The sequence below is a fragment of the Haliotis rufescens genome, unplaced genomic scaffold, assembly GCF_023055435.1.
Source record: "Haliotis rufescens isolate VD_foot unplaced genomic scaffold, xgHalRufe1.0.p SCAF_19, whole genome shotgun sequence".
Classification (NCBI taxonomy): domain Eukaryota; kingdom Metazoa; phylum Mollusca; class Gastropoda; order Lepetellida; family Haliotidae; genus Haliotis; species Haliotis rufescens.
Genome location: NW_025963879.1, coordinates 11,946,912 through 11,971,567, shown reverse-complemented (window position 1 = coordinate 11,971,567; position 24,656 = coordinate 11,946,912). Strand labels below are relative to the sequence as shown.

Below are 24,656 nucleotides of genomic sequence, written 5' to 3'. Positions count from 1 at the left end.
GTTTAAAAAGTTATTTGCCTTTGATGTCAAGAGGATAATAATAGATAAATGTTTTGAAACCTGTACATATCCTCAAAGAGTGAATGAGTTGGTTTTAACGCCATTTTGGACATTATTCCAGTTGTATCACAACTGTCAGCTTAATGTGGGAGGAAAGCCTGAAGCAATGCAGGTCTCGGACGTTTACCACTTTAGTGGTGCTGACATACCAGGAGTCGAACCCACAATCATAGGTCTCTGGCATGCCCAAGGGATGCAACTCTGTAAGCCAATTACGGTGCCTTTGACGACTGGGCCACAATTGCACCGCTACCCCCCACATAAAATAATAAGTACAAAAATATGTGGAGTTATCTTTTCATGGTTTATTGTACAAATCAAATTTGTTCAGATTTCTATATACACTCTGGAGACACCAACATTGTGTTCAACAAGTTACACTTCTCAAAACAAGTTTGATGATATCTCATGCCACATGAATGGATACAATCAGGTGAATGCCACAAACTAATGCATTTCCAGCTTAGCACACCTTAGAAAACTTAATCATGAAGTGAACACAATATTCAATGAATTCTAAAATAATATTAACAGAAATGAACAATCACAGCAAATATGTTGCTATTAACAACTGATGAGTCCCAACCTTCCTCCAGTGCTCCAACAAGCTGACATCAAGGTCTTCATATTAAGTCTGTCATTGAAGCATCAACACAATCAGTAGCCTGTCTAATGGTTGTATCTTTATCCTTACATCATGTTGGCCTATACATGAACGCTGTCCCAGCAACAACATCCTTGACTCGCATAATCTATTTACAGAGCAAATACATCTTGTTGACTCTAGTGACGTCAATGTCCAAGGAAGGAGTGAGTATGGTTTTACACTGCTTTCAGCAATATTCCAGCAATATCATGGCGGGCGACACCAGAAATGCCGAGGCAAAAGTGACAGAATCCTTAGTTTGTGCACATGAAACACATCTCTGTATTCATCCATTTGATTCAGAAGTGATACTTTCTAAAAAGAAAAAACTCATTTGGCGGTAAAAACATGGCACCTCTATCGTCCCTTCTTGAATGAACCCTTGGCTTTCTTCTTGGCGCTCCCCTTCACCTCAGCAGCCTGGAGGTAGAAATGCATCATCATCAGTGCAAGACAGGTGTCTACAAATCTTCATATAAAAGGATTTAGAGAACTTACCAGCTACACGGTACATGTAACCATTGATTCACAAGGCACATATAATATAACATAATTTATTAATTTGAAGTTTACACGATATACGGCTTTTCCATTGGATGAGAGGTCGGTCACATGACAGCGAAATTAATGTTCATAAGTGTATGAACGACACAATTTGACGTTCATACGTTTTTTCCCAAAGACTGTTCTTGAAATGACATAAACACTGACGGACTACTCACACATGTCTTGGGAAAATCCCTTGGAATTCCCTAGCACGAAAACATACATAAGCGTTCTTTCTGATCTTTTAGAACCTTTAATCTTGGTCTAAGCGTTTCAGTATGCAATGAGAAACGTCAGAACAGCTTGACTGCATGTTTGGTTCACAAATATCCTCGTTACGGCCAATCCTAATGAGCAAACAAAGAAATGCACATCCAAACTATCGTAGTATCGACTTGATCCGTGTCTATTCACTGACCACTATTATATAGCTAGAATATTGCTGAGTGAGGCATTAAACAACAAACAGACAATCCCTCCAGTGAATGAAGGTGAGGTGGGCTGAAATAGGGTTTAACGTTATGTTCAAGATTATTTATCACTTACATAGCGACATGCATAGGCATTTGAGTGTGTGTGTGTGGCTGCTTGTACTAGTCTGGACTGATGCCGATTTATAGTGCAGTGTAACATAAATACCCCACTCAGTATACCGACTCCCAGCCAACCAGTCCTTGTTTTAGCCCTTAATTGCCGAGTGCAAGGCAGGGTAACAACTAGACCACTGGACCACTGAGGCGTTCTTCTACTAGACCAAGGAGGCGTTCTTCTATGTGAATCACAGAGACAACTTCTGATGTTAATGAGATTAGACAGACACATGTTCCTACCTTTCTCTTGGGCGTGGAGGAGGACGATGACATTACTTTGAAGAATGAGTCAAGTCGACCTTGAGTTGTGCCTTGCTTTGCCTTCACAAGCTTCTTGATGCCATTCTTCATCCTGTCCTCACTGCAAGTAAACCAAGAAATAAGTCAAAGCCTTCAAACGGAGCAACAAGACAGTGATCACCGTCAGCTGAGTCTGTAACAATGCTTCAAGTCCAGACCCCACAACCATGATGCAGTACATGAAACTCTCGTACACTTGTCACCAGGAGAATCACTACAGATCAAACCAAAAAACTAACAATGGCTGCAGATAGTATGTATGTAGCATGCACTCCTTAGTCACATGAATATCACTAAACAACCTAATGAAAAATACTTGCATCATGAAACAGCACAGAGATGTACCAATACTGCCATGAATTGGCCTAAGTGTCCTTCAAGTTTTTGTGTTGTTTGTTTAAAGCCGCTCTCAGCAATATTCCAGCTTTATGACGGCAGTCTGTAATTAATAATTGAATCTGGACCAGACAATCCAGTGATTGACGTCATGAGCATAGATCTATGAATTTGGGATACCAAGACAGCGAACCTGACCACACAGTCCCGTTTAATATCATATATATATATATATATATATATATATATGTTTCAGGGTTGTGATTCAACTGCAAAAAGAAAGAATATCAACTTGTGAAATAAAAGTACTGTATCAGGATATGAAATGTATCATGTCTGAATTGCAGGGGCTTGGGTTCCCTCTTGAAAATGTTGCTTTTCAATTCCTATTACAGCACAATGCTTTTCGCAATTTCAGGAAGTCATTCAAGTTTAGATTTGACTATACCAGGAAGTGCAGCTACACCACTGCAGAAGTATAGCCTCCACCTATAGATCCACAAGGTTCATACAGATAAGGAACACTTAAATTCAAGGCTGACATTTTCAAGGCTTTTTAGTTGGGTTATAAGCCTTAGTCTGTCATTATTTATATTTAATCCAGCATATGATATATTAGTCATAACACCTAAAAAGCAGGATGACCATCACACATTTTCCAACAAGATTCATATTTCACCCAACAAAAAAAATAAAATAAGTCTGTCATGAATTCTTCAAGGTTTTTGGCACACAAATATATCACAGTGATAAATCTCACTTAAACATCTTTGCAACATATTTTTGTGTGCTTTAACACCTTTATTAACAAATATATGTCATTTTGTACATATTCAAAGCTTTTCAAGCTATTTTTGTGATTATCATGGCTGTTCAAGGTTAACAGCTAAAGATAAGACTTTTCAAGTGGCACCTGAAAATTCAAAGCTTTTTCAAGACTGCGCGAACCTTAATCCAAGAAGTAGTATCATAGACTCTAGTGGAACCCTGTTTGTCTGTACAATGCCATTCCTAGCTGAATTGTCCGGAGTCCTAAACATGTTTTGTTTGTTTGTTGTTTAACGACGCACTTAGCAATATTCAAGCTATATGATGGCAGTCTGTAAATAATCGAGTCTGGACCAGACAATCCAGTGATTGACTTCATGAGCATCGATCCACATAATTCAACCAAGTCCTGATCCTGTTAGTCGCCTCTTAGGACAAGCATAGTCGCCTTTTATAGCAAGCATGTGTTGCTGAAAACCTATTCTACCCCGGATCTTTACGGGTCGAGCATGTAGTAATATTCTTCAAATGATTTCTTTGAAAGGCATTGAGAAGTGATACACAGGAGGAAGAGAATTTATGGATGTCAACTTCTTTATTATGAGAACACAATGTTTCGAGTACATACTTACTCCTTCATCAGGTGGTGCAGGAGTAAGCATATACTCTGAAACGTTGTGTTCCTCAAAACAAAGAAGTTTCCTTCATATGGATGGATACCTTGATTGACAGGGTTTGGACTGACAGGGTTCCACTGTACAAGGGTTCTCCTACCTGAAACCCTTCTGGGTCACCATGTAGTCCAGCAGGGCCTCTTCATCTGGCTCACACCATTTCAGCTGAAACAGGAAACTTATCACTTTCAACTATACTCCATCTATCAGTGCCCCAATAAAATGACTGCTGCAGCTACTATGATGCTTAATGTCAGCATCAGAAAAACATGTTTTAATTCAGTTCACACACTTTTCAATTACCGTATTCGACGTAATAAGCGCCCAGGGCGCTCTCAAAATTAGAATATTATTTTGGTGAAAAAAAAGTTGAGTTGAAAGATAAATTTCGTGGTTTATGCTGACAGCCTGAAATGTTTATGTACGACAGATATATTTTTCCCGAATTTAATTGCCCATAATTAAGTGTGCATATAACGAGTGCGTATTATACGCGAATAAATAAGTCTTGTGTACATTAATCAATCAGAAGGGGGTGCTAATTGGGATTGTTCACTAGCCAATATATTAGCAAATATAGCCGTGGGCGTTTATTAGAGTGGGGCGCTTATTACGTCAAATACAGTACTTTAAAACGATCTCATTTTACAATGTTTTATGAAATTCATGTAAACCATTGTTTGGTACTGATCATGTCTGCTGCAATTCACCATTTTTGTTAGTTTATCAATATATTACAGAAACTGTCAAATGGACTTAAACTAATATAATGATCTGCCAACCAATGTGTTTGAAATCCATTTAATCTGAACAATTATTAACGTCTAAAGAATTGACATAATCCTAATGAAGGAAAAGTCAAATCTAGTCTTAGTGCTCACTACCGCTACACACAGATGTGGAGACATCTCATTACAGATGACGTCAGGACGACCTCCATCAGAGCGTTGCTTACAAGATCACAAAAGTGAAAGTCTGAATGTGTTTTCTATTTGTGCAACCTTGAAAAGGCTAACACAAGGCATACCGAATGACAGTTACTGTAGTACAACTGATGCTATCAAAATCTTCATCTATCTCTCAATTCAATGGGATAAACATTTGAAACGGATGAAACTCTCAAGAGTCCAGGGGGCGTACTGGCCGACAATCTCAGACATCTATTAGACATTCCATAATTTTCTTTTGTTCAGTTTTCATATTCTGAATCAGGAACTTTGCCAAATATTTTTCAAAAGCACAGATGTCAGTTTGAAACTAGTGCCGTAAAGCTAGAGAAAGCTGCTTTCTGATTGGCTAATGCCGATATCCTGTCAGTCATATCATATCATATACTGGGATATCTTCAGGTCTTTGTGTAGTGGCAGCGATTGAGGAAAAGCAGAATGACAACCTACATCCAGTGTCTCTGGATCTGTGATTTCTGGCTCCTGAAACAGCACCCTCGCCTCCTGGAACACACCCACAACAATTGTGTTCTCAATGCTATATGTACATGTCAGTTGTATGAAGGAACATGATGAACTGAGCTACAGACTTCACAAGATGTTATTGTTAATTTGTTTGTTGTTAAACACTGCACTCAGCAATATTCCAGCTATATGACCGCGGTCTGTAAATAATCGCAAGCAGGATACGAAGACATGCACCAACCAAGTCAGCGAGCCTGACCACCCAATCCCGTTAATCGCTTCTTACAACAAGCATAGTCGCCTTTTACAGCAAGCATGGGTCTGCACTGCACACTTCCACTAAGCTAAAGAAATGATGCCACACATAACTCGACCCTTGAAGATCAGGGGTAGAATAGGTCTTCAGCAACCCATACTTGCTGTAAAAGGTGACTATGCTTGTCGTTTGACTTGTTTCCGTTAGGGTACCGGCTGACAAATGTATCACCTCGTCATCAATCTGTCTGAGCAAATGAGTAAGTGAACTTTCTTTAGCCAGAAGATTCCCATAGTGGGCTGCAAATGATTTGAGTCTGGGTCAGACAAGCCAGTGGCTGATAGCATGAGCAACAATCCATGCTGTAGCACAATGAGCCAGGTCTTACATCTTATCCCCATTTTCCTTCTTTCTATTAGCATTAGGACTAAGTCTGCCACAGAACTACTACATCCGTACTTCGCTGTCATTTTGGCCACTGGATCACACAACTCGCACAACAACTGAGAACTTGTTGAGCACTAACAGACAAATGAAAGAAATGAAATGGAAAGATTTCGCTCGTCTTCATGTGGTAGGATAACGTTTTCAGAGCAACCTTCATCACTGTTTATGTTATGAAAGATTATTTTACCAAGGCATACCTTATACATCCAGTTTTCCGGGATAGTATACTTCTGAAACAAACAAAGCATGACACTTACAGCTACAAAGTTATTAATAAATGTCGACTCTTCATGTACGAGCTCTAGAGTAATTCTTTCAACAAACTAGCAAGAAGTCCTCCCCGACCCACCTGTAAAGCAGTCTGTAAGTAATTTATATGAGCACACCTATTAAGACTGGAATTTTACATGACAGTCTGTATTTTCTTGTGTTGATATGACAGATCTTTTACAGTAAAACAACTTGCCAGGAAGGATATATATCAAAATCGTTTTTGTTTCACCGATTAAGTTTATTCACAACCGAGTAATCTCTGAAAATAAATTTTTAACTTTTGTATAGTTTTAATATGTACCCCCCTTGGTCAATTTTCTTAGCACCCACTGCTCTTGTTACCATGAATACAGTAACAAAAACACATCCATCAGTATAAAAACTATAGAAGCATAGGAAGTTTTCAAAGGCCATAATCAAAGGGAGACAACCATGATAATCCTACAGGAAGTTGACCAACTAGACTAGTTCTGCTGGTATGTGTTCACTGCCTGCTGTTCCACGTTGCCGGCTGACACATGTATGTCCCTGTAGCACCAAAAGGAATCAGCGCACGATTCAAAGATACATTTGTTGTTAGTTATAGCATTTGATAAAAAAAAAGATAAGTAAAAAAATACAAGAAAACAGCGTTATCACTATCCCCCACCATGGGGTACATTAGAATTTTGTTTGTTTATATAGTAGTGAATATAAACTAAAAAAGTCCCATAAAGCCTCAAGAAGAGATAGGTACTTGGGCCCTTTAATCTCATCAGAAAGAATGATTAAATGTGAAATTAATACACATAAAAGGCCCCTTCTCTGTAAAAAATTATCCAGGCTCGATAAGTATCTCTTAGATAAGCTAACTTCAGTACCGGTAGTTTCTGAGAAAACATAATACGCAATATGCACCAAGTAAAAATAACATGGATCAAGGGCCATAACTCAAATAAAATTGATGGCACCAATTTTCGAAAGTCTTGACAAGTATCTCTTCAATAAGCATGCAAACTTTCATTTATGTAACGTATGTAGTTTCTGAGAAAGCTTGTCCCCATTTCACGCATTATGTACTAAGTTGAAAAGCATGGAGCAAGGGCCATAACACTAATTTTCAAACTCATTTGAGATCATGACCAGTAACATCAGTGTGTAAAATTTCATTTCTCTGACTTCAATAGTCTGAGAAAATTTGTGCCCTTTGAGCAGCGGAAGGACGGACTGAAGGAAGGACGGATGAACTCCTATATCGCCTTTGATCCTATATGGCCGACCCCACTTAATAGCAGGGGATCATTAGTATTGTGTCCATGCTAAACTCCTACCAATTTCAGTCTATGTAACCATAACAGCCAACAAGGACACTTATGATGCTGACACACTAAGAATCACAGTCAGGCAAATTTGGATTTAGAACCAAGGTCCAATTGATCCTGGCAAGAGAAAGGTACCCAACTCTGCACAGATACTAAGACCACTCACTCACTGGGCCAGACATGCCCTTGAGCTTGCTGTACATAGAGAGTACATTAAGAAAGTTTACCTTCTTATCAAGATGGTCTAGGATGGTTTCTATGGATCTGTGCTGTTTGATCAGCTCAATGGCCCGCTTTGGGCCAATACCTCGGATAGAGTCGCAGTAATCACATCCCAGCAAAATACACAGGTCAATAAACTGAAACACAGAATGTCTATATTACCACAGTTACCAGACTATTGGAAAGATAGGAGTTTCATAAAGGCTTTGTGAAGAATGATGCTGAGGGGGTGCATATTGGGTTGGAGAAAAGGTGAAATATATTAATTCTTCCAAAGTATTTGACAAAACATATATATAAAGCAATAAGATGTTGTTAGAATTGGTCTTCTGTAACCCCTGTTTGTCATAAGATGCAACTAACGGGATCAGGTGGTCAGACTGGCTGACTTGGTTGATGCATGTCATCGTATCCCAAATGCGTAGATCTATGCTCATGTCAATCACTGGATTGTCTGGTCCAGGCTTGATTATTTACACACTGCCGTCACATAGCTGGAATATTGCTGAGTGCGGTGTTAATCGACAAACATATATAACGATCAACATGATCACTGCAATGAAATAAGAAAGCTGGGTTTTAACTGTTATGACAAGCATGTCAGGTATCTGATCACGTCAGTTTCATCAGGAGGAAAGTCCAAAGTGATGCAGGTCATACAAAATCCAATAGTAGCTACATGATGTCAGAGGTTTATCCAGGATTCCAAACTTGGTTGCAAATCAGACCTTTGAATCTGATACCTCTCTGTGTGAAGATTTGACAACCCCTCAATAGAAGGAAATTAGGAGTAACAAGTGCAAAAGTGAGCGTGGCTCACTAATACCCCCGACCCGCCTAGTGTGTCAGTAGTTACAAATTAAATAGCTAGGATAGGGTTAGCCTAGGGTTTGAAAATTTCATAAAAAAATGGAAAATTAATCAAAACATTGTTTTTCTTTTGACTGCACCCCTCCATATGACACAGATTATATGTACTAAGTTTGAGATGAATCCACTGAACAGTTTAAGAGAAATCACGAGGACAAAGTTTTCGGACAGATGGACGGACAGATGGACATACGGACTAACGGACGGAATCTTGGTACAATGTATAACTATATACCCCCGACATTTTGTCGGGGGTTTAATTACTGTGCACTTACACTGGGCTAACCATCACCCTGTCATGAGAAATACAAACACTCACCTCATCTTGAGACAGACTCAGTTCTTCTAACACTCTATCTAAATGAATTTCTTTGATTGGCAGTTTCCTGAAAGGGAGTATTGAATCAATATTTTTTGTAATGATATTATGTGTGAGGTCAAACTGACGTCTATAATACAACTCATACCAGTTGTATACGAATAGTGTCAGTTGTGACATCATAACTGCAATGGCTGCCTCCTTGCTAACAACATGGCTGAACCACCAATCTGTGTATTACATACAGTTACATAAATTTCATCATAAAATTATCACCTCATTTGCAAAGAATAAGATTCAGATCACAACAGCTATGGTTTCAGGGACATAGAAGTACATATACAGGTCGCACTTTAATCCACAGCTCTGTCATCATAAACATCTCCAAAGAGAGGCACTGACCTTGCTTCACTGAACGTGAGATGTCTCAGCAAAACTTTAGATCCAAATGTCAAGGCATCCATGTCCTCTGTCCCTGCCGCGAACACTTTCCCAGCTCTGGCCAGGGCGGCACACTGAGCCTCTGCCTCGCACGGAGCCTGGGGGATACAGCAGACAGGTGCATACATGGGGACACAGATACAGACGGGGGGGAGGAGATGGGAGCATACAACATGTGTAATTCAATATAATAATAGAATAAAATAAATTCCCTGACAGCTGGCTCTACATTTCTTGTATTTTAATATATACTGATTCAAACTTAAAAAATAAATAGTAGGTAAAACTAGGTAAAGACACAGAAGCAGATCTGTCTGCATACCCACCTCAACATACGGAATGCCCATCAGCTTGAGGAGCTGTTTACAGTCTTCATTGTGTTGTTTAGTGACTTTCACCAGGCGACGGTTGAACTTATCAATGTTTTCATCATCACCTGCAAGTTCAGTGAAAAACAAACTTGAAACTAAGATAACTTATCCTACATTTAACAAACCAGACTTGGATTGTAAGCTGCAAGGAGACAATCCACACAAGCATATTTAGCCAATTCCAAGCCTAGTGAACTAAACAGTCTTATAATACACATTGTTTCAATCCCATGTGGTACTTTCACTAAGCCTCTATGTCCAGAATGTATACATGCTCTGACTGCTGACAAGCCAGTCACCTCACCCATCAGAATACTGCTGACAAGCCAGTCACCTCACCCATCAGAATACTGCTGACAAGCCAGTCACCTCACCCATCAGAATACTGCTGACAAGCCAGTCACCTCACCCATCAGAATACTGCTGCCAGTGAAGGGAAGTCCCAGTGCTTGGTGCTACCAGTGAAGGGAAGTCCCAGTCCTTGGTGCTACCAGTGAAGGGAAGTCCCAGTGCTTGGTACTACCAGTGAAGGGAAGTCCCAGTGCTTGGTGCTACCAGTGAAGGGAAGTCCCAGTGCTTGGAACTACCAGTGAAGGGAAGTCCCAGTCCTTGGTGCTACCAGTGAAGGGAAGTCCCAGTCCTTGGTGCTACCAGTGAAGGGAAGTCCCAGTGCTTGGTACTACCAGTGAAGGGAAGTCCCAGTGCTTGGTGCTACCAGTGAAGGGAAGTCCCAGTCCTTGGTACTACCAGTGAAGGGAAGTCCCATTCCTTGGTGCTACCAGTGAAGGGAAGTCCCAGTGCTTGGTGCTACCAGAGAGGGAAGTTCCAGTCCTTGGTGCTACCAGTGAAGGGAAGTCCCAGTCCATGGTGCTACCAGTGAAGGGAAGTCCCAGTGCTTGGTGCTACCAGAGAGGGAAGTCCCAGTCCTTGGTGCTGCCAGTGAAGGGAAGTCCCAGTCCTTGGTGCTACCAGAGAGGGAAGTCCCAGTCCTTGGTGCTACCAGTGAAGGGAAGTCCCAGTCCTTGGTGCTACCAGTGAAGGGAAGTCCAAGTGCTTGGTGCTACCAGTGAAGGGAAGTCCAAGTGCTTGGTGCTACCAGTGAAGGGAAGTCCCATTCCTTGGTGCTACCAGTGAAGGGAAGTCCAAGTGCTTGGTGCTACCAGAGAGGGAAGTTCCAGTCCTTGGTGCTGCCAGTGAAGGGAAGTCCCAGTGCTTGGTGCTACCAGTGAAGGGAAGTCCCAGTGCTTGGTGCTACCAGATAGGGAAGTCCCAGTCCTTGGTGCTGCCAGAGAGGGAAGTCCCAGTCCTTGGTGCTACCAGTGAAGGGAAGTCCCAGTCCTTGGTGCTACCAGTGAAGGGAAGTCCTAGTGCTTGGTGCTACCAGTGAAGGGAAGTCCCAGTTCTTGGTGCTACCAGTGAAGGGAAGTCCCAGTGCTTGGTGCTACCAGTGAAGGGAAGTCCCATTCCTTGGTGCTGCCAGTGAAGGGAAGTCCCAGTCCTTGGTGCTACCAGTGAAGGGAAGTCCAAGTGCTTGGTGCTACCAGTGAAGGGAAGTCCAAGTGCTTGGTGCTACCAGTAAAGGGAAGTCCCATTCCTTGGTGCTACCAGTGAAGGGAAGTCCCAGTGCTTGGTGCTACCAGAGAGGGGAGTTCCAGTCCTTGGTGCTACCAGTGAAGGGAAGTCCCAGTGCTTGGTGCTACCAGAGAGGGAAGTTCCAGTCCTTGGTGCTACCAGTGAAGGGAAGTCCCAGTCCTTGGTGCTACCAGTGAAGGGAAGTCCCAGTGCTTGGTGCTACCAGAGAGGGAAGTCCCAGTCCTTGGTGCTGCCAGTGAAGGGAAGTCCCAGTCCTTGGTGCTACCAGAGAGGGAAGTCCCAGTCCTTGGTGCTACCAGTGAAGGGAAGTCCCAGTCCTTGGTGCTACCAGTGAAGGGAAGTCCCAGTGCTTGGTGCTACCAGTGAAGGGAAGTCCAAGTGCTTGGTACTACTAGTGAAGGGAAGTCCCATTCCTTGGTGCTACCAGTGAAGGGAAGTCCCAGTGCTTGGTGTTACCAGTGAAGGGAAGTCCAAGTGCTTGGTGCTACCAGTGAAGGGAAGTCCCATTCCTTGGTGCTACCAGAGAGGGAAGTTCCAGTCCTTGGTGCTACCAGTGAAGGGAAGTCCCAGTGCTTGGTGCTACCAGTGAAGGGAAGACCCAGTGCTTGGTGCTACCAGAGAGGGAAGTCCCAGTCCTTGGTGCTGCCAGTGAAGGGAAGTCCCAGTCCTTGGTGCTACCAGAGAGGGAAGTCCCAGTCCTTGGTGCTACCAGTGAAGGGAAGTCCCAGTCCTTGGTGTTACCAGTGAAGGGAAGTCCTAGTGCTTGGTGCTACCAGTGAAGGGAAGTCCCATTCCTTGGTGCTGCCAGTGAAGGGAAGTCCCAGTTCTTGGTGCTACCAGTGAAGGGAAGTCCCAGTGCTTGGTGCTACCAGTGAAGGGAAGTCCCATTCCTTGGTGCTACCAGTGAAGGGAAGTCCCAGTGCTTGGTACTACCAGTGAAGGGAAGTCCCATTCCTTGGTGCTACCAGTGAAGGGAAGTCCCAGTGCTTGGTGCTACCAGAGAGGGAAGTTCCAGTCCTTGGTGCTACCAGTGAAGGGAAGTCCCAGTCCTTGGTGCTACCAGTGAAGGGAAGTCCCAGTGCTTGGTGCTACCAGTGAAGAGAAGTCCCATTCCTTGGTGCTGCCAGTGAAGGGAAGTCCCAGTTCTTGGTGCTACCAGTGAAGGGAAGTCCCATTCCTTGGTGCTACCAGTGAAGGGAAGTCCCAGTGCTTGGTGCTACCAGAGAGGGAAGTTCCAGTCCTTGGTGCTACCAGTGAAGGGAAGTCCCAGTGCTTGGTGCTACCAGTGAAGGGAAGTCCCAGTGCTTGGTGCTACCAGAGAGGGAAGTCCCAGTCCTTGGTGCTGCCAGTGAAGGGAAGTCCCAGTCCTTGGTGCTACCAGAGAGGGAAGTCCCAGTCCTTGGTGCTACCAGTGAAGGGAAGTCCCAGTCCTTGGTGCTATCAGTGAAGGGAAGTCCTAGTGCTTGGTGCTACCAGTGAAGGGAAGTCCCATTCCTTGGTGCTGCCAGTGAAGGGAAGTCCCAGTTCTTGGTGCTACCAGTGAAGGGAAGTCCCATTCCTTGGTGCTACCAGTGAAGGGAAGTCCCATTCCTTGGTGCTACCAGTGAAGGGAAGTCCCATTCCTTGGTGCTACCAGTGAAGGGAAGTCCCAGTGCTTGGTGCTACCAGAGAGGGAAGTTCCAGTCCTTGGTGCTACCAGTGAAGGGAAGTCCCAGTGCTTGGTGCTGCCAGTGAAGGGAAGTCCCAGTCCTTGGTGCTACCAGTGAAGGGAAGTCCCAGTGCTTGGTGCTGCCAGTGAAGGGAAGTCCCAGTCCTTGGTGCTGCCAGTGAAGGGAAGTCCCAGTCCTTGGTGCTACCAGTAAAGGGAAGTCCCATGGTCCTTGGTGTTGCCAGTGAAGGGAAGTCCCAGTCCTTGGTGCTACCAGTAAAGGGAAGTCCCATGGTCCTTGGTGTTGCCAGTGAAGGGAAGTCCCAGTCCTTGGTGCTGCCAGTGAGGGAAGTCCCAGTCCTTGGTGCTGCCAGTGAAGGGAAGTCCCATGGTCCTTGGTGCTGCCAGTGAAGGGAAGTCCTAGTCCTTGGAGCTGCCAGTGAAGGGAAGTCCCAGTCCTTGGTGCTGCCAGTGAAGGGAAAGACCCAGTCCTTGGTGTTGCCAGTGAAGGGAAGTCCCAGTCCTTGGTGCTACCAGTAAAGGGAAGTCCCAGTCCTTGGTGCTGCCAGTGAAGGGAAGTCCCAGTCCTTGGTGCTGCCAGTGAGGGAAGTCCCATGGTCCTTGGTGCTGCCAGTGAAGGGAAGTCCCAGTCCTTGATGCTACCAGTGAAGGGAAGTCCAAGTGCTTGGTGCTACCAGTGAAGGGAAGTCCAAGTGCTTGGTACTACCAGTGAAGGGAAGTCCCATTCCTTGGTGCTACCAGTGAAGGGAAGTCCCAGTGCTTGGTGTTACCAGTGAAGGGAAGTCCAAGTGCTTGGTGCTACCAGTGAAGGGAAGTCCCATTCCTTGGTGCTACCAGAGAGGGAAGTTCCAGTCCTTGGTGCTACCAGTGAAGGGAAGTCCCAGTGCTTGGTGCTACCAGTGAAGGGAAGACCCAGTGCTTGGTGCTACCAGAGAGGGAAGTCCCAGTCCTTGGTGCTGCCAGTGAAGGGAAGTCCCAGTCCTTGGTGCTACCAGAGAGGGAAGTCCCAGTCCTTGGTGCTACCAGTGAAGGGAAGTCCCAGTCCTTGGTGTTACCAGTGAAGGGAAGTCCTAGTGCTTGGTGCTACCAGTGAAGGGAAGTCCCATTCCTTGGTGCTGCCAGTGAAGGGAAGTCCCAGTTCTTGGTGCTACCAGTGAAGGGAAGTCCCAGTGCTTGGTGCTACCAGTGAAGGGAAGTCCCATTCCTTGGTGCTACCAGTGAAGGGAAGTCCCAGTGCTTGGTACTACCAGTGAAGGGAAGTCCCATTCCTTGGTGCTACCAGTGAAGGGAAGTCCCAGTGCTTGGTGCTACCAGAGAGGGAAGTTCCAGTCCTTGGTGCTACCAGTGAAGGGAAGTCCCAGTCCTTGGTGCTACCAGTGAAGGGAAGTCCCAGTGCTTGGTGCTACCAGTGAAGAGAAGTCCCATTCCTTGGTGCTGCCAGTGAAGGGAAGTCCCAGTTCTTGGTGCTACCAGTGAAGGGAAGTCCCATTCCTTGGTGCTACCAGTGAAGGGAAGTCCCAGTGCTTGGTGCTACCAGAGAGGGAAGTTCCAGTCCTTGGTGCTACCAGTGAAGGGAAGTCCCAGTGCTTGGTGCTACCAGTGAAGGGAAGTCCCAGTGCTTGGTGCTACCAGAGAAGGAAAGTCCCAGTCCTTGGTGCTGCCAGTGAAGGGAAGTCCCAGTCCTTGGTGCTACCAGAGAGGGAAGTCCCAGTCCTTGGTGCTACCAGTGAAGGGAAGTCTCAGTCCTTGGTGCTACCAGTGAAGGGAAGTCCTAGTGCTTGGTGCTGCCAGTGAAGGGAAGTCCCAGTTCTTGGTGCTACCAGTGAAGGGAAGTCCCATTCCTTGGTGCTACCAGTGAAGGGAAGTCCCATTCCTTGGTGCTACCAGTGAAGGGAAGTCCCATTCCTTGGTGCTACCAGTGAAGGGAAGTCCCAGTGCTTGGTGCTACCAGTGAAGGGAAGTCCCAGTGCTTGGTGCTACCAGTGAAGGGAAGTCCCAGTGCTTGGTGCTGCCAGTGAAGGGAAGTCCCAGTCCTTGGTGCTACCAGTGAAGGGAAGTCCCAGTGCTTGGTGCTGCCAGTGAAGGGAAGTCCCAGTCCTTGGTGCTGCCAGTGAAGGGAAGTCCCAGTCCTTTGTGCTACCAGTAAAGGGAAGTCCCATGGTCCTTGGTGTTGCCAGTGAAGGGAAGTCCCAGTCCTTGGTGCTGCCAGTGAGGGAAGTCCCAGTCCTTGGTGCTGCCAGTGAAGGGAAGTCCCATGGTCCTTGGTGCTGCCAGTGAAGGGAAGTCCCAGTCCTTGGTGCTGCCAGTGAAGGGAAGTCCCATGGTCCTTGGTGTTGCCAGTGAAGGGAAGTCCCAGTCCTTGGTGCTGCCAGTGAAGGGAAAGACCCAGTCCTTGGTGTTGCCAGTGAAGGGAAGTCCCAGTCCTTGGTGCTACCAGTAAAGGGAAGTCCCAGTCCTTGGTGCTGCCAGTGAAGGGAAGTCCCAGTCCTTGGTGCTGCCAGTGAGGGAAGTCCCATGGTCCTTGGTGCTGCCAGTGAAGGGAAGTCCCAGTCCTTGATGCTACCAGTAGAGGGAAGTCCAAGTGCTCAGTCCTACCAGTGAAGGGAAGTCCCAGTCCTTGGTGCTGCCAGTGAGGGAAGTCCCAGTGCTTGGTGCTACCAGTGAAGGGAAGTCCCAGTCCTTGGTGCTGCCTGTGAAGGGAAGTCCCATGGTCCTTGGTGCTGCCAGTGAAGGGAAGTCCAAGTCCTTGGTGCTGCCAGTGAAGGAAAGTCCCATTGTCCTTGGTGTTGCCAGTGAAGGGAAGTCCCAGTCCTTGGTGCTACCAGTAAAGGGAAGTCCCATGGTCCTTGGTGTTGCCAGTGAAGGGAAGTCCCAGTCCTTGGTGCTACCAGTAAAGGGAAGTCCCATGGTCCTTGGTGTTGCCAGTGAAGGGAAGTCCCAGTCCTTGGTGCTGCCAGTGAGGGAAGTCCCAGTCCTTGGTGCTGCCAGTGAAGGGAAGTCCCATGGTCCTTGGTGTTGCCAGTGAAGGGAACTCCCAGTCCTTGGTGCTGCCAGTGAAGGGAAGTCCCAGTCCTTGGTGTTGCCAGTGAAGGGAAGTCCCAGTGCTTGGTGCTACCAGTAAAGGGAAGTCCCAGTGCTTGGTGCTGCCAGTGAGGGAAGTCCAAGTGCTCAGTCCTACCAGTGAAGGGAAGTCCCAGTGCTAGGTGCTACCAGTAGAGGGAAGTCTAAGTGCTCAGTCCTACCAGTGAAGGGAAGTCCCAGTGCTAGGTGCTACCAGTAAAGGGAAGTCCCATGGTCCTTGGTGTTGCCAGTGAAGGGAAGTCCCAGTCCTTGGTGCTACCAGTAAAGGGAAGTCCCATGGTCCTTGGTGTTGCCAGTGAAGGGAAGTCCCAGTCCTTGGTGCTGCCAGTGAGGGAAGTCCCAGTCCTTGGTGCTGCCAGTGAAGGGAAGTCCCATGGTCCTTGGTGTTGCCAGTGAAGGGAACTCCCAGTCCTTGGTGCTGCCAGTGAAGGGAAGTCCCAGTCCTTGGTGTTGCCAGTGAAGGGAAGTCCCAGTGCTTGGTGCTACCAGTAAAGGGAAGTCCCAGTGCTTGGTGCTGCCAGTGAGGGAAGTCCAAGTGCTCAGTCCTACCAGTGAAGGGAAGTCCCAGTGCTAGGTGCTACCAGTAGAGGGAAGTCTAAGTGCTCAGTCCTACCAGTGAAGGGAAGTCCCAGTGCTAGGTGCTACCAGTAAAGGGAAGTCCAAGTCCTTGTTGCTGCCAGTGAGGGAAGTCCCATGGTCCTTGATGTTTGCTGATCACGTATTTGAAACTCGGATCCCCTAAATCAGCTTCAACATTAGGGCCACATGACTCTCAAACACTGCATCCATTGCATCTCCACAAATGACAGGCAACCAGCCATGTCACACTTTGTCAGCAGCCTTTCTAACAATCAGTATGGGGTCCTGGATACCTACAGTTCAGCAATATTCTAGCTGTAAATATGCAAGTCTCGACCAGACAATCCAGTAATTGAAATCTTGAGCATCGATCTACGCAATTTGGATATGATGACATGGATGTAAGCAAGCCAGAGAATTCGATCCTCTTAGTCACCTCTTTGGTTGCTGAAGACCAATTCTAACCAGGATCTTCAGCGGTCCACAAATTGAGACAATACAGGGATTTTTTATTACTTGACCATCTCTTGTTCTGTTTTTTCAAACTAATATATTGATGTCACGGTAGAGTCATGACAGAATGAAGAGGGTTCAAAGGACCACCCAATCCCATTAGTCTTACAACAAACATAGTTGCCTCTTACGACAAGCATAGTTGCCTCTTACGACACGCATAGTCGCCTCTTACATCAAGCATAGTCGCCTCTTACGACACGCATAGTCGCCTCTTACAACAAGCATAGTCACCTCTTACAACAAACATAGTCGCCTCTTACGACAAGCATAGTCGCCTCTTACGACAAGCATAGTCGCCTCTTACATCAAGCATAGTCGCCTCTCATGACAAACATAGTCGCCTCTTAGGACAAGCATAGTCGCCTCTTACGACACGCATAGTCGCCTCTTACGACACGCAGTCGCCTCTTACGACACGCAGTCGCCTCTTACAACAAGCATAGTCACCTCTTACAACAAGCATAGTCGCCTCTTACGACAAGCATAGTTGCCTCTTACAACAAACATAGTCGCCTCTTACGAAAAGCATAGTTGCCTCTTACGACACTCATAGTCGCCCCTTATGACAAACATAGTCGCCTCTAACGACAAGTAGAGGTTGTTGAAGACTAATTCTAACCCTGATCTTCACAAATGTGAAAGCATGAAGTATGTGGGACCTATACTGTCCTGGAACCCTACGAGAGACCAGCATGAGGTACTGGGGCCCATTCTAACCCAGAATTCCCATTGGTAGACAAGCATGGGGCCTTCTGCCCGGAGTGAGTGTGAGACATTGAACTGACCAGCTTCCTCAGCTTTCTCCAGCCCCTTCTGTGCCTCCTCCCTCCTCTCGGCTCTCTTGGACAACTGTAACAATGGAAACGATAGACATACTTCTACACCTAGTGCTTCATAAGCACCAATATGTCCATGCAGGGGTCCGGAAACGGTCATATGCTTTAAAATATTACTTACCGGACATTTAAATTTTTCTGTCAAGACATTTTAAAAAACAAACGCTACCTTCGGGGTCCAAATAATTGATGAAATTGATAATTTTAATCGTATCCCTTCAACGACTTCAGGTCAATAAACAGGTATAACAAACTTGGTCAATAAAAGTATGAAATATGATATAAAACATCACTAGACATGAGTGAGTGAGTGAGTGAGTATGGTTTTACGCCGCTTTTAGCAATATTCCAGCAATATCACAGCAGGGGACACCAGAAATAGGCTTCACACATTGTACCCATGTCGGGAATCGAACCCGGGTCTTCGGCGTGACGAGCGAACGCTTTAACCACTAGGTCCCCCGACGGCCCCTCACTAGACATGATTATTTTACCATTTAAAAAGTATTTCCTGCTCTCAAAGGCATTGTTTTATATGCAGAGATGAAGATTATCGTGTGTATTTTCTCGTTAACTAAGCCGGAAATAGCAATCAGCTGTACAGGTGATTCAGTTAAAACGTACCTAATGATACAACTTCAAAGAATTTTGATGCAATGGTGGGAAGAAATTGTATCTGAAATTATTATTTCATCAGGAAAAATATATTCCAATATCTTGTTATTTTAGTTGCAGCTTCCACCATATATACTTAAAATTTTAAGAACCATAAGCGTAGCACTTTCGTACAGATGGTATGCAGGATGTTTTTTGACGTATGGAACAATTTTTACCAGTCACCGTAGGGACTTCCCTCGCTACATGTATTTCGATTGTGAAAACGTTATGTTGACATTTTATAGTCAAACTGCCTCAAATATGACTTTTAGCAAGTCATGGTACTGCATTTATGATGTGTGTATCCATTCTCTTGCAACTAAAGTTCATTTCAAGGCGTCAATAGTGGTAATCTGACCGTGGTTGCTGTAAATAATGGTGAGTTGTGCGATCTACCGATCACTTCGCATAAGATTTCGCCGAAATTATTGTAAACATTATTACAATTATTGAATGAAATATAATAACTGGTATTTCCGGTGTTACGTGATCGTGGTGATCAGCTGATAATGTTTTCTGAGATGGGGGAAAACATCGTGTCATTGGAAAACTTGAGTTTACTAAAAATGTTAGTAAATTTTGGGAAGCATGCTCTACCGCGCTATAACCGAAGCACGCAATAACGAGGTACCACTGTACATAACAACTTGTAATGTGTGTGAAAAGTCGTACGAAAATACTCTATTTGATGGGGGGATGGCCTAAATGAAAATGTCCGATTGGGATTTTAAATTTTCCGGACCCCTGTGTCCATGGTATTTATCATCCAAACATGCTTAAACTAGAAAGCAATGTGTATAACTAGGACTCAACAAGCTCTGTACTAGGAGTAACAATAATGAACATATTTTTTTGGAACATGTAGAAATTCAATTTTGTTTTTGAATAAAATTCAAAATATACATTTCAGGAATTCCCAAAGTTCTTTCAGCTTTTAGTATATCTATAAAGCTGATAAGGTAGCAACTTCTCAACGATCAAAGTCATAAAACAATTTCTTGTGGTTGTGATTACTGGTAATGATGAATTATTTCTTACACAAATCCAAAGATCTGTTGATATTCTCATCAATTACATGTTATAGACAATAACCCTTGTTGATGCTTACTTGAAATCCATGGATTAAGAATATCATCAACATGATCAATTCTGGTCTCACAAAAACGTCACACTGATGCAAGGCCAGCCTAACATCACTGCATACAGATGCAGTCCCCTCCCCTCCCCTCACATCACTGAACCCACCTCTCCTGACTTCATCTCCGGTGGCTTCCCATCAAACACATACACCGGCTTGATTCCGTTCTCAACCATTCTGATTGTCCTGTAGAACATCCCCATCAAGTGACTGGAAAACAGTGGAGACTCAGCTTGACATGTATTAAATCAACTGTTTTGACATTCAATATCTTGACAATACAGACAGCCAATCAAGAGAACACAATAAAGACATATCAGCATTGCTTCCAACACTATTTAGTTTGTCACTGAACACTGTAGACTGCACCATTCCAGCTACATCACAGCAGACTGGAAATAATCAAGTCATTGACAGACAAACCAGTCATTGATATTATTGGCAGCAACCCAAGGCCTCAAGGTATGAAGGCATGCAGTCTACTAGTCTTCAAAGCCTGAACATCTGCACAGCTCTAGATAAGCTGTGTATTTGCGTAAAATATGCATTAAAAAAACTGTTAAAAAACCAGACAAATCAAAACTAGTGTATCAAATATGCAACAAAAACTATAAACACTCTACTGAGTAGTAGATAAAAAGATTGCATATACATATTAAAACTGTCAGATGAAATTATTGTGTAGATTCCAACTGAAAAGCACATCATGCTCTGATTGGTGAATGACCTCTGGGGATTCTTATGAAACAGGTTTTCAAGTAAAAATACCCAAATGTCAAGAAACAGGTGGGTAAAAAATATTTTGAATACCTCCCAAAATTGTGGATTCCAAATCAAAATCAAACCCCTGGGTACTATACCCAAATAACTAAAAGCTTATCTGGAGTTATACTGATTGGGTGCTTTGACCGCTGCCAATCACCCATTAGAAAACATGACCCTCCATTTCCATGACTTCTGGGCAATTTGTGTCATGGCCCAATAATTTTAAAATACAAAACATTGTTTTACAGGTAATGTTTTATTTGACCCAGTGATACACATGATTATTTTTTATAACAAACATCGTGTTTCATCCTCAATATCAAACAGAAATTTACCTGGTTGTCTCCCCTTCTTCATTCATGAGCTGTGAGCCATCAGATCGGACTGCAATCAGGAACTGGTATATGCTCATAGAAGCGTCAATTGCCACTTTCCGACCTTGAAAAAATCAGAAAGGTTGTTACCTTATCCAACGTCCACTAGACGGTAATGCATAGTTATTATTCATGCCCTCACAATGTTCTACTAAAGTCTAATGTTGATTAAGCATGTTAAGGAATATCCTTGAGTTTTTACACCTCATCATTCTATAGGAGCGTCCATTCGATTTCTGTGCAGTGTTTTGCTCATTGGTAGGTCGATGTATCGCGTTTACACTCAGACATAGACAGCAGCAGCTGGCTAAAATATCTTGTACAGGACCAGTACGCCCGTTGATGGTCGATTAGTATAGCAATAAACATAGCCTAGTTTATCAAAGGAATACAACTAAGGCTATGAGATCGCAGGGTGCAGGCTAAAACATTGTGTCAGCAAAAAGTAACTGTTTTCATCTGGTTAAAACTAAAACTGAAGGATACTACCTGAATTTCTTTCTATGGGAGCGGGGCACTTTACCAGTTGCACTTTTTCAGATTTTAACTAGCACTGTGGGGAGGACCGAACGCACGTTCAGGACCAGAGGCACTATCACAAATACTTAGTGCCTGTTTATTGAGTCATCAGCAGCTGATTGTTCACCTTCATTTTCTCCACGAAACTTAAGAAAAATTGTACAGTTTCCTCAAATTACATTGGATTAATTTGTTAAACGATGAAAGAGATAGCTAACCAATACCCTACCTCACGACAAACCCTAATGATCGTAAAAGGGCGCACTTTTTCAGATCCAATTAACGCTGTAGGGGCTCAAACGTGCTTCGCTAATTAGTGCATTTATAGGCGACTCTCTACCACTGGACCAAGAGCCCCATCACATGTAATTAGTGCGTGTTTAACAGGTCACTTGCACCTTATTAACACGCATACGCAGTTATGCATATTCCTAACGTCACACCCGTCCCCATTCATCTTTTTGAGGAAGCCACACCTGCCCTTGTCCATTAAAATGAACAACCAATCGAGGGACAAAACATGGGTGTTGGTGTTGCATCGGAAAGGCGTGTTAGTTCCCCCTGATCGAAAAGGGGTGTTGGATCGCTAAGGCGTGTCAGCTCCTTGAGACGAATGTGAGTGCATTCGAGAGTGAGCCACGGTAACGGTTTAGCAAGATGGTGTTGTAATTGAGCTGTTGGGAGAGGGTAAAAATGGGCCCGTTAAACTGTATTGTTGCCCCAGAGCCAATTACAGCTATACTTATAGTTATAGCTAAAACGGCACCTCAGCAAAACGGCACAATGCAAAACTGCATCCGACTAGAGTGAAAGCTACTATTGCCTGGTGAAAACGGCACCTTATTTTTCTTTCACCTCGGTACTGAAATAATGACATTAAACTCATATGGTCACTTGCAAACACAAATAACTGTGAAATGTTAAAACAAGTTTACATTAGAAATTAGCCTCTACTCCAGTTTACTCGACTTAACTCAGCACACCTAAACGTTTGGTGAAAACATCACATGCTCGGAAGTCTTAAGTACCTTTACTCAAATTAACTCAATGTTAAGTTGAAACTGTTTTTACGTATTATGACACAATATATATTATTCATTATATTATTATGAAACTGTGAATTCATAACCGTGGAAGACAAGACAATGACAATGTAAACAAAGCATATACCATGTATACTACAACATAACATAATAAAGCATGTAAATAAAGCATATATACTACTATATAAATCGATCTTATCATTATCAAAAATAGAGGTGCCGTTTTTGCCCAACAATTTGTAGCCGTTTCCACTCAAGGCGCAGTTTAAGCCTGCACCCCTTAATAGTAAGCTGCACCCCTTTATAGTAAGCTGCACCCCTTATAGTAAGCTGCACCCCTTTATAGTAAGCTGCACCCCTTTATAGTAAGCTGCACCCCTTATAGTAAGCTGCACCCCTTATAGTAAGCTGCACCCCTTATAGTAAGCTGCACCCCTTATAGTTAGCTGCACCCCAAATAGTAAGCTGCACCCCTGGGAGTAGTGCACTTTACCGGGCGCACTTTTTCAGATCCAATTAGCGCTGTGGGGGCTCGAACGCGCTTCGCCGGCTCACCGGCTCTGCTAATTAATGCGTTAATTAGCCGACGCTCTACCACTGGACCACAGGGGCTATCACATGTAATCAGTGCTCGTTTAACAGGTCATTAGAATTCCCATTGACATGCATGCATAATTCAGTAAACAATGAATTGCGCATGCGTGTGACGTCCCTGACTGCACTCCCATTCATCTTTTCTTGAAACCACACCCGCAATTGTTTATGTCAACATGACCGACCAATGGGATTAACTGGATTAACGCTTGAAAAGGTAAGAATTTATGGCTAACCCTTGCCCAAAGCCAGCTGACCCTAATGACCGAAAAGGGGTTTTGGATCGTAAAGACGTGTAAGTTTCCCTAAGACCGAAAACGGGTGTTGGATCGTAAAGATGTGTAAGTTTCCCTAAGACCGAAAACGGGTGTTGGATCGTAAAGACGTGCAAGTTTCCCTAAGACCGAAAAATGGGTGTTGGATCGTAAAGTTGTGTAAGTTTCCCTAAGACCGAGAACGGGTGTTTGATTGTAAAGATGTGTAAGTTTCCCTAAGACCGAAAACGGGTGTTGGATCGTGAAGCGAGAGTCACCAGAGCGTGAGGCACGGTAACGGTATAACGAGACAGCGGTGGCACTATAGCGCGGTAATTGAGCGGATGGTAGAGCTCGGGCTGCGCCCGGTAAACTGCATTGTTGCCGCACCCCTATAGTTAGCTGCACTCCTTATAGTAAGCTGCACCCCTTATAGTTAGCTGAACCCCTTATAGTAAGCTGCACCCCTTATAGTTAGCTGAACCCCTTATAGTAAGCTGCACCCCTTATAGTTAGCTGAACCCCTTATAGTAAGCTGCATGGTAAAACTTCCACCATGCACTATCCCCCCTCAAAAATATATATGATTAATTGAGCAGCAATGCATATATATTTTGGATGGGGGATAAGGGCGGAAGTCTTTCCAACTGCTTTGTTACCCTTTCTATTTCTACTGTGACTTTAAGGAAATGTAGAAGCCAAGAAGGAATCATCTCGATCACAGATGACATCGTTCCTTATTTTGTCAGCATGCAGACCTGACAGGGTAACCTGTCTGGTCATATCGCCAAGGCGTCACACATTAGAAGGTATATGGTTCTGATCATGCTAATCCCATCTAGGGATTCGGAAATGGTATGGCCGCTACAGAATGACTATCACGAAATATCGGTTTGTTTACAAACCAACACCGCGGTGTCCTAAATCAAAAAAAGGTCGATTTCGAAGGCTATTATCACTCACCAAAGTAATTCTTTATCTCATTCTCCTTCATTGAGCTTGGAGCACAGTCTCCGAGAAGTTTTGACAGGCCATGAATACCCATAGCTAGTGATGTTGTGCTAAATTGGGTTCTTGATCTTGATATGACTAAAGTTGGCAAATACCTTATGCTGAACATGCAAACTCGCGCCACAACTTATCCAGTAAAGCGGGTGCATATTGTTTCCTATTAAAATATTATTTTTACCCTCAAACAATTCATAT

At 44.2% G+C, this 24,656-nt stretch overlaps 1 protein-coding gene across 1 annotated transcript; it reads right to left on the bottom strand.

Moving 5' to 3' along the window:
• Positions 1-345: 345 nt before the first annotated feature.
• On the bottom strand, positions 346-24,598 carry LOC124138930 (flap endonuclease 1-like). Its single transcript, XM_046505838.2, has 13 exons — positions 24,414-24,598; positions 21,002-21,104; positions 20,009-20,111; positions 18,056-18,119; positions 9,788-9,897; positions 9,423-9,559; positions 9,021-9,087; positions 7,837-7,968; positions 6,233-6,265; positions 5,318-5,371; positions 4,021-4,085; positions 2,083-2,203; positions 346-1,126 (listed from the first exon to the last, which is right to left on the bottom strand). The coding sequence occupies exons 1-13, from the start codon at positions 24,568-24,570 to the stop codon at positions 1,064-1,066; spliced, it is 1,209 nt and encodes a 402-aa protein (XP_046361794.1). The 5' UTR covers positions 24,571-24,598; the 3' UTR covers positions 346-1,063.
• Positions 24,599-24,656: the final 58 nt, after the last annotated feature.

Coding starts and splice junctions, on each gene's coding strand:
- LOC124138930 (XM_046505838.2), bottom strand. CDS start 24,570: ATGTTCAGCATAAGGTATTTGCCAACTTTAGTCATATCAAGATCAAGA. Junction 21,105..24,413: donor TGAGATAAAGAATTACTTTG/GTGAGTGATAAT, acceptor GATTTTTTCAAG/GTCGGAAAGTGGCAATTGAC. Junction 9,898..18,055: donor GGAGAAAGCTGAGGAAGCTG/GTCAGTTCAATG, acceptor CTGAACTTGCAG/GTGATGATGAAAACATTGAT.